This window comes from Notothenia coriiceps, unplaced genomic scaffold, assembly GCF_000735185.1.
Source record: "Notothenia coriiceps isolate Sejong01 unplaced genomic scaffold, NC01 NC01_scaffold00000668, whole genome shotgun sequence".
Classification (NCBI taxonomy): Eukaryota; Metazoa; Chordata; class Actinopteri; order Perciformes; family Nototheniidae; genus Notothenia; species Notothenia coriiceps.
In genome coordinates this window covers 283,449-292,927 of record NW_011333369.1, presented here as the reverse complement: position 1 = coordinate 292,927, position 9,479 = coordinate 283,449, and the positions used below count along the sequence as shown (strand labels likewise).

At 41.0% G+C, this 9,479-nt stretch overlaps 2 protein-coding genes across 2 annotated transcripts in view; one reads left to right on the top strand and one right to left on the bottom strand.

Moving 5' to 3' along the window:
* The window catches only part of LOC104956863 (disks large homolog 5-like), a 28,545-nt gene extending 27,077 nt beyond the window's left edge, over positions 1 to 1,468 (bottom strand). The window contains exon 1 of the mRNA XM_010784426.1: positions 1,434 to 1,468. Coding sequence (XP_010782728.1) covers positions 1,434 to 1,468 — 35 coding nt within the window. The remainder of the gene's footprint in view (positions 1 to 1,433) is intronic.
* An 869-nt stretch (positions 1,469 to 2,337) lies between these two features.
* Positions 2,338 to 8,976, top strand: LOC104956854 (disks large homolog 5-like). Its single transcript, XM_010784414.1, has 6 exons — positions 2,338 to 2,353; positions 3,698 to 3,766; positions 5,121 to 5,295; positions 5,831 to 5,974; positions 6,833 to 7,016; positions 8,713 to 8,976. The coding sequence occupies exons 1-6, from the start codon at positions 2,338 to 2,340 to the stop codon at positions 8,974 to 8,976; spliced, it is 852 nt and encodes a 283-aa protein (XP_010782716.1).
* The last annotated feature ends 503 nt before the right edge of the window (positions 8,977 to 9,479 follow it).

Sequence of the window (9,479 nt, the reverse complement as noted above, 5' to 3'; positions counted from 1 at the left end):
GTTGTTCGAAGCTGTTGCTTGGCGTGGCGAGAATATTGCTCCACTTTCTCCGGTCCCCGAGATTGGGCTTCCAGTAGCTCTGGAGAGAGCTTTCGCACCTGTGGCCACTAACGGTCATAATTTCTCTGCTTTGTTTCAAGACCCGCATCAGAAAGCTTTTGAATGGTGGTACTTTTCCAGTTGGTCTACCTGCTCTTCACGTAGCTCTGCATGTCGTAGTTTAGGTGCTTTTTTTTTCTGGAGATAGGCACTGCTCAATCCACTCCTCCATACTATAGTAAGACCCCCCCCGGAGGTCGAAATTAATCTTAAATGTTTCCATTTTATGCTTTGTAAGTTTGTTTCGTAACGGAAGAAATTTAAATATATTTATAAAACTGACAAGTCAAATCAAGCAATCTGATTGGTCGATAGCGTTTTTGCGGACCTCTTTGATTACAGATTTGAAAACATCGTTGTTTGCTTTAAAAGTAGCACAATTAATTATGTTAAACCTTCAAAAGTATCTAGATATCCCTGCCCTAATGCCAAAGGAACTGCACACTGAATATGTTTTGCTGTTTGATGTCTATGTCTGGACCGCTTCGTAAAAAGGAGGCTTTCTGCCCCGTTAATTCTCCGCTGCTTTCTTGTTCCAGGCAGTTTGCTTTTTCAACCCAATGGTATACTGTTTTTCTCAGACGCGGAGGGATACTGACTTTTTGTGAAAAGTAACTTACAATTCTACCCGTGGTATACGCTCAGTATATCACGGCTAAGAACCAATCAGATTGCTTGATTTGACTTGTCCGTTTTATAAAATTCCTTATTAAAATTCCATAATGTATATCTGTTAGAATCCATCTAGAATGTTTTGCAGGGCTGCACAATTAGTTGCTTTTTATCGTCATGGCAATTTCAACTTAAATACACATCATGAAAAACTGCCTTATTGTTTTATTTTTGGTTATGAGAGACTAGATCTGCAGAAAATTACATTTTTATATAATAACTCACTCTAAATCACCTTTTTTGTTCAATAAGTAAATGATTTCCTTTTTTAATAGTTTTATTTCCAAAGCAATTTTTGGTATTTCACCAGTATACCAAAAGCAGCAGGAAGGCAGAACTTAGTACACTTTAAAACAAATCTGTTTATTTTTTTACAAGCAATAGTATCACACCATAATCAACAATGCTAACATGTTTTCCTCATATCGTGCAACCCTACTGTCAGGGTAAGATTTCTCAGATCTGATCTATCTTATCTGACTTTTTTTTGGCAAAGACGAGGATTTCCCCACTGTAGATCACCAGATCTGTGCTACCCTAATGGATGCCTGCTTTATTGATGCAGTGAGCCTGTTTACAAATGATCAGCCTCACTGACTATGGCTGGTGCTAATTGCCATCGATGATTAAAAGCCTGTTTGGTATAAGCGAATGCCGCTGACCCATCGACCGCCAGGAGCTGGCTTGTATCTAACATGCAGATCCATACTGCATTCAGTGGTTTGTTTACGGGGTTAACTAATCAGCACTTGGTGACACTGAATCTGCATGTGGGAATTTCTGTGCACGTACTTGTCATCGCAGCCAAATCAGATTATGAGATATTTGAAGATTCTCTCGCAATTGCCCCCTTTGTGTGGGAGTGTTTTGGTTTCCAAATTGCAAAATACAACATTCAAGATTCTACATTTTGCGGCTTATTCTGGCAGAGAGCTTTACTGACTCTGTGTAGCATTTAAAAAAAAAAAAAAAAAAAGAGTTAATCCTTCAGCTGAGATGGCACAATACCTCCCAGTGGCTCACGTCTTTTCTCGATGAAACCTTGTCAGTCTGATTCCGGGTTCAAGGATTCAGTTGTTGCTTTTCAAATGCAGGCATGGAAATGAGCCTGAGCCTTTTGCATAGTGTTAATTGTAGAGGACTAATGCTGTGCAGCCTCAGAGTGGTTCTCATCATGTCTGATGGAACAAAATGAAATCAAAGCTGTGTGTGCTCCGAGCCCCTCGCAGACTAAAAGTGTTGAGCATCAGGGAATGTCAGAGCAGATTAAATGCCTTTCCACCCTGCCCCTCTATCTCTTTATTTAACAGTCTCTCCCTCTTTGTCTCTCAAACACCCTTCCTCCTTATCTCTTTTGCGACTTAGTTTGGCTATCTCCTTTCATCTGTCCTCCTCTGCTCCATGCCTTCCCCTCCTGCCCCCCCCTTCTCCGCTCCTCTGTCTGCGGTGCCTAAGATGGAGTGGCTCAGTCGCACAGAGCTCATAGTTAATTAGGCTTGGCCTCGTCACACATTGAGGGCCGGAGCCAGAGTTGTAGCTAAACCCAGTGGGGAGGCAAGGGTGGAGATGGAGATCTGGAACAGTTGGTTTCAATGTATTGCCTGCTGCTGACAAAGCCTGCTACCATTCCCCTGCTGTCTTAAACCATGTACACAATACACTTGTCCATGTGTTTGTGGTGCATTTAGTCCATTAGAAGTATTACCCAAACAGTTGCTGATTTTTATGCAGGTTTAATTGTATTATTTATTTACACGGGACTCATTCTTATTCTTTATTAGGATCCCCATTAGCACTAGCATGAGCATTGGCTATTCTTCCCGGGGTCCTCACACACACGAAACATACATAAACATACATAAACCACAACTAAAACAAAGCAGCTCATAATTTTGTGCAATTTACAGTGCTTTACGAAGTGAAAACTAAAATGGTCATCCAATTTTAGCCATCATAAGGCCAAACTTCTACAAATGTATATGCAGTTGAAATGATTGGTTGATGATTATTCAGTGGCCATTGACACTTGGGAATAAATGCTTGTTTGTTTTGGTCAAAAAAGTACTTACACATATGCAAAATAATAATGAAAATAAGTGTTTGAAATGTATTATTGTGAATAACACTTTCTTTAAATGTGTGGAAATCAGATTGGGCTTACCCAGTGTTTCCCCTAGGATGGAGATTATCATTGCTAATGCTATGTAACCTTAAACAGAGTTTTTTTAGCTTCTTATTTTAGCAGCTATCACACCAGGTTTAGAAGTGTGAGATATAACATCCTCAGTGAAACACATTTACTCCTTAAGCTTTGCGAGTACCAAACAATAGATGATGCTCTCTGCAATAAGCATATTCAAATATGTCCTTTTTAGAAAAACAATTTCCATGTTTATATTGCCCTTTGAAGCAGGGACTCTGCATTATAATGGGCATCTGCATAGCCTCTCCTATGGATTGTGGTTGCCAGTGTGAAATATCCCCGAGCTTAACGGTGTGTACAGCTATTCAGATAGAGACCCGTTTTCTCTCTGCCTCTCTCTCCCGCTCTCTCTCTCTATGTGCTTGACATAAAAGGAGAAAATCCCATTTCAGCCGTGACATTCTGCCTGTGTAGCAGAAACATACAGGGGCTATACATCAAAGCAAGGCAGAGTGCACAGTGAGGGAAAGGAGGTTTAATGACGACGGCGGTCTGGAGTGATAATATAGAGCCGCTAAGAAGGAGTGTGGAAGTTATTATTCCAAGTTTAAAGCCTGCACCAAATCTATCTTACAGCTGTGCAGGGAATATGAAGCTGACTGTGTAATATTCATTTATTTCCTCATAGTGCAGGCACTTAATTCAGGCTGCAGTGTAATTGGCTAATCAATCTATCAGTGCTTTATGTCTGAATGTATCTCTTGGCCTTTTGTCTCTTGGCAGGTTCCACATACAGCGTCCTCTCCACTATGCCCTCGGACTCAGAAAGCAGCAGCTCCCTCAGTAGTGTTGGTATGTATAACAACCAAACATGCCTATTCTCTTGTGTGTGTCATGCCGGGTTGGAGAAGTTCTATACCATCGACAAACACACCATAATAATGCAAAACAAAGTTAGCATGGCTGCATTATGACTTGAAATGCTGTTTATGACAATATTGGCGTACTTCCTGATTGTCTCCAACGTTTATTTTTCCTTTAAATCCCACATTGAGCCAATCTCTTCCTCCTTCCTTAAGGAGACCATGCTTGCCTTCCCCTAGTTTTGATAAAGGTCCAAATGACTCAGCAGTGTTGCATAAATTCCAAAAGGCCCAAAGATTGACATAATCCTCCGATTTCCTGCCGCGTGCGCTCTTTTCAATCAAGAACACAAACCCTGAAAATATCTCCTTAATCAGGTATGATGTTTTGTCAGAATCTGTTTATTTTACAGTGTCAGGACACACTAAGTCCTTTACAAAGACTTAACATGCCCTGACATTACAATAAAAGGGCAGAAGCTGAATTAAAAAATGTATGGACACCTTTGTTTAAACCACACAGAGAGTACAGGAGATGCAGCACATCGCCAAATCAAAATCCAATCTGCTCTTTCTGCCTTAAATTCTCACGTCAGAGATTACAGATGCTGTCGTGTAAATCCAAGAACATGCTCTGCAGATGTGCAGCAGATTGTCCTGGTAAACCCCGAGCAGATTATATAACAGCCGCCTTGAGCATTGTGAAGAACTCTATTGTTTCCTAATGTCGGAGTCAGTTGCAGGTGTACTCTTTGTCCTCCAAATGAATGATCGTATACGGGGTGTAATCTTTCCCCATCTCACAAATTGAATACAATTCCTTGGGTATCGATTTTAAAATACTATGCATGTTAACTCCAGTTGTGTGCACAGTTTTTAGTTTTGAAGTTATATCAAGTGTTTGCAATATTGTTAACATATAAAGGTAAACCTTAGACAAAATGGATCATTTATACATGCCAAACTTAAACATGTGAATACATTTTTTACTAAAAAACATTTCCCGATTCTCAGTGACTTCAAGAATAACAAGTTCAACTAATAAAAAAAACTCAAAATGCAAGCTGTTACATAAATAAAAGGGGTATACTTAAGTTAACTGTTATTTGTATTAACACAAATAAATTGGATACAAAGACCACCATCACTGTGTAATTTGAACAGATCACACAATTAGGATTACTGTCACTAGCAATATTTGTTCATATTTTTGTGGAATTTCAATGTTTTTAGAAATATATGTTTTTAGTTTACCGACATTTACATGATGAGCACTGCCAGAAAGAATTTTCCAGTGTCTGGATCAGTGGTCCTAGCCTCTTGTAACATGCTCTCTGTTGCAGGTTCGCCCGTTAACGGTGAAGCCTCCTCCCCCCCGCCGGCTATCAACGACAACCGGCCTTCCGGCGACAACCTGGACACCATCTTGTTCCAGCTCCGTCAGGTGACCAGGGAGAGGGATGAGCTCCGTAAGCGTCTGGCGTTGGCATCGCCGGGGACCACCTTCGACGACTGCAGGTGAAAATCCTGACCGGCCTGCCAAGTTGTTGATACTGTATTTTACCCTTATGGTAACACTTTGAATTTGGTCTATGAATTATGTCGACTGTGATTATAGATTATTTCTTTATGCTTAAATTAAATACATCAGATCCAGCTATTGACTGACCTGAGATTCATTGCTGACAGAGCAGCAAAGTGTGAACATGTTATCTGTATTGTTAAATTCTCTGTGATATCAGTGTCCTTACTTATGGCTGCTATGTTTCCATCTTCTCATGTAACTTTAACTTGCAGAGACAGGATACGGACACTGGCTGCTTTATGACATTTATAAACCTCTATCTACCTAATTTATTGTACATCAGATGATATGAAAGGTGCTTTGCTTAGTGAATATTTCTTTATATTGTTTACATTTTTTTTATACATTCACATCAAAGGGGAAGGTCAACTCTGTCTTTTACGTGCTTCTGTCTGAAGTCTTTTTGGGCACATTGTAGTACGAGGCTCCCTGATAGAGGGTTGATTCCTTGCTGCTTTTCTCCTTAAGGCCAAATTCCAAACCCAGCCACGACTATGAGCGTCTGAAAAGTCAGTGCATGAGGGCCATGGCAGATCTGCAGTCTCTCCAGAACCAGCACACCAAAACACTCAAGAGGTGCGAGGAGGCTGTAAAAGAGGCTGACTTCTACCAGTAAGTGTTTCTAATGCTACCTATTTCTCATTGCTAATGAAACTTATGAACTTGTATAATGCAGTAATCTAATGCAACTATTCACTTTCGATTCCAATAGAAAAGCCATGCTGAATGTGTGTCAGCACAGCAGTCACATTCGGTGCATATGTCGTAAGCGTTGGAGGAACACTCTGTCACCTGCCACATGCTGCTTTACAACATAGAAATAATTACATTTATTGCATTGTTTTACTGGAATCGTAGCAAATACTGGCATGGTGTTGCAATTAACCTAATTGAAAGGACATCCCTGCGAGCTACAGCTGCCTCTCATGTTGAAAGGGAATTGGCACTGCAAAAAAAGCCTGGAAATGGAAGCATTTATGTGATTGAATTATTAAGCCTAACAGCTCATAAGCCGAGGCGAAATGTTTGGAGCATAGAAGCTGATCATACAGGGTATTAGCTGTCAAAGCGTTTAACTAATTACAATTAATTAAAAAAAATGAAACAATCAAGAGATAAGTAAAAAAAAAAAAATCGAATCGGGTGGTATATAGGTAACATGGTTGGTACACTATCGGTTGAAATCCCTCTAAAATACCTACAATTATAAATATTCCCACCTACGATTTTTAATTCTCCTCTAGTCGCAGGAAATTGCATTTCGGTAGTCCCACCCTCTTGGATAATGTCCATACATTTTATTACCCCTCAACGACTTTCTTTGTATTGCACATCACCTGCTGAATCACCTGCTTGATTTGAAGGCCCATTTTGCTAATTAACATTACACATTTAGTTTTCTGTATATTTGCATGTAAACTGTAAAAACATATGTTTACTCCTCTTGCTTGTGTGTGTTTTTCCCACCAGCATGCTGCACAGTCGCGTCCTCGGTGAACAGACTCAGTTGAAAGAGGAGATGGAGACACTCAGGAGGGACAACGCCCAACTTGTTCGAGAGCACAACCACCTAAAACAGAACTGTGAGGAGCTCCAACGACTGCACAGCCAAGACCAGAAAGAGTTAGCAGACCTGCGGCTGCAGCAACAACAGGTAGTGTGTGTGTGTGTGTGTGTGTGTGTGTGTGTGTGTGTGTGTGTGTGTGTGGGCTGTGTTCTGGCTGGCCGGCCAGATGTTGAAAGGTCAGGGATTGCCTTCGGGGATGAGCCAATGTAGAAAATCAAAATGCTGCTTTTATACAAATAGTTCCACACAGTCACATATGCCTTATAGTGCCGAGGTTGTCCCCTTGTTTACATTTTGAAGCTTCAAACAATACTTCCTCACGTTGTTCTAAACAGCACAAGGATGCTGTGACCTGTATTGGACTTTTACGCAGTACTGTCTCCCACAGTTCTCATGGGAACACTGCAGTAGTTAAGAGCACAGAGCAGCCAAGCAGAGGGAAATGCACACAGAGCACTTCTGGAAAGGGCAAGTGTAGCACAGAAGGGCTTTGGCTTGGGCAAAGGGCACCCTGACCCAAACTATGTAGCTACAAGATGAGTGTATACGCAGCATACGCTGTGTGGACGAGGTCAATAAAGCCCTTGGGTCACAGCGTCAGGAATCAGCAGGACCTGCACTGATGACACATGCAGCCTCGCAGAGAATGCATAATGCACTCCGAAGGACACACTCTACACTTAAAACTGTTAATTTGACAGGTCAGCCAATTGGTTTTAATGCAGCTCTTGAAATGAACTTTAGAAAAAAAAATAGTTTAAGCTAGAACAGGATTTACACTGCATGAATACATTCTGCCACATTGATGCCATCTGCTGCTCAGGTGGGGCACAGCAGATACAGGCTTCGTTGGATTTTACCTGATGACATCTGCATTTCAGACACTAAGTAGTTTTAAAAATGACATAGGCAAGGCAAGTTTATTTACATAGCACCTTTCAACACAAGACAATTCAAAGTGCTTTACAAAAATGAAAGACATTCAGAGCATTAAGAAATAGTGCAGCAGAAACATATTATAAAATGGCATTTAAAACACTCGTTTAAAGGTGGGGTAGGTAATTTTAGAGAAACCAGCTCGAGTGCGCAAGAATTTGAAAATACACAGCCGGAAAAAATCTGCCGCTTCCTTACAGAACCCCTCCTCCAACACACACGAACGCGCACATGACCAATGAGGCCCGAGATAAGTTTGTGCACAGATGGAAGGCTGACAGGCAGGTAGGCCATCCAGTTATTTTAGCCGGGCCGGCTCAGATGATTGGTCGTGCTTTTTACAGTACTACGGCTTCCACAGATGAACATGTTTTTATGGATTTTTTGTCAAAGCACTTAAGATATTCATTGCTATCGGGATGTTAAGAGCATTCCATGAAATATAACAAAAAGTGTATCTCGAGCCGGTTTCTCAAACGTACCTACCCCACCTTTTTAAAAGCAAAGATAATAAAACATGAATAACACAGGTACATGATAAAAGAATAAAAGTTACAGTGCAGTGTGAGATATGAATAGTTCAATTAAAAGCAGCGGCAAAAAGAAAAGTCTTCAGCCTGGATTTAAAAGTAGTAAGAGTTGCAGAGGACCTGCAGGTTTCTGGGAGTTTGTTCCAGATATTTGGAGCATAATAACTGAAAGCTGTTTCTCCATGTTTAGTTATGACTCTGGGGACAGAAAGCTGACCAGTCCCTGAAGACCTGAGAGATCTGGATGGTTCATAATTTAGCAAGAGGTCAGAAATGTATGTTGGGCCTAAATATATGAATTGTGTTGTCCTAACCAGGTCATGAGAGAGAAGGGCTCATCAGAGGTGTTGAACAAACTCTACGACACGGCTATGGACAAGCTGGAGGGCGTAAAGAAGGAGTACGATGCCCTGAGCAAGCGCCACAGTGAGAAGGTGGCTAACCACAACACAGACCTGAGCCGCCTGGAGCAGGCCGAGGAGGAGAACCGGAGGCTGCAGAAGCAGATGGACGCTTTGCTCAAACAGCGAGACTCGGCCATGCACTACCAGCAGCAGTACTCCACCTCGATGAGGAGGTAAAATGCCTTCATCAGCTTAAAGGCTGGGCAATATATCAATATTATATATATCACGGATACATTTTGTACATTGTAAATACTGCAAGTGTTTTCTCCTGGTTTTAAAGACAGTAAAGTCATGTTTTTTTAATTTTATATATCTACATTACAATTGATTATTTATCAATAATCCAATTGTGTAGATATTCTGCGAAATCACTAATACTCAGCCTAACTATAATGTCGCAATATTCAGGTGTTTATCAGACATATGGTAATGTTTATTTTCTCCATATCACCGAGTCCTTATCAGCTGCAGACATGAAGAGAACCGAACACATGAGATGAAACCAAGCACTGTTTCATTCCAGGGAAAATAACTCATGATACGTAGTAAATATTTTGAGGCTTGAATCAATCTAGCAGAGGATGTGATTACACACACACACACACACACACACACACACACACACACACACACACACACACACACACACACACACACACACACACACACACACACAC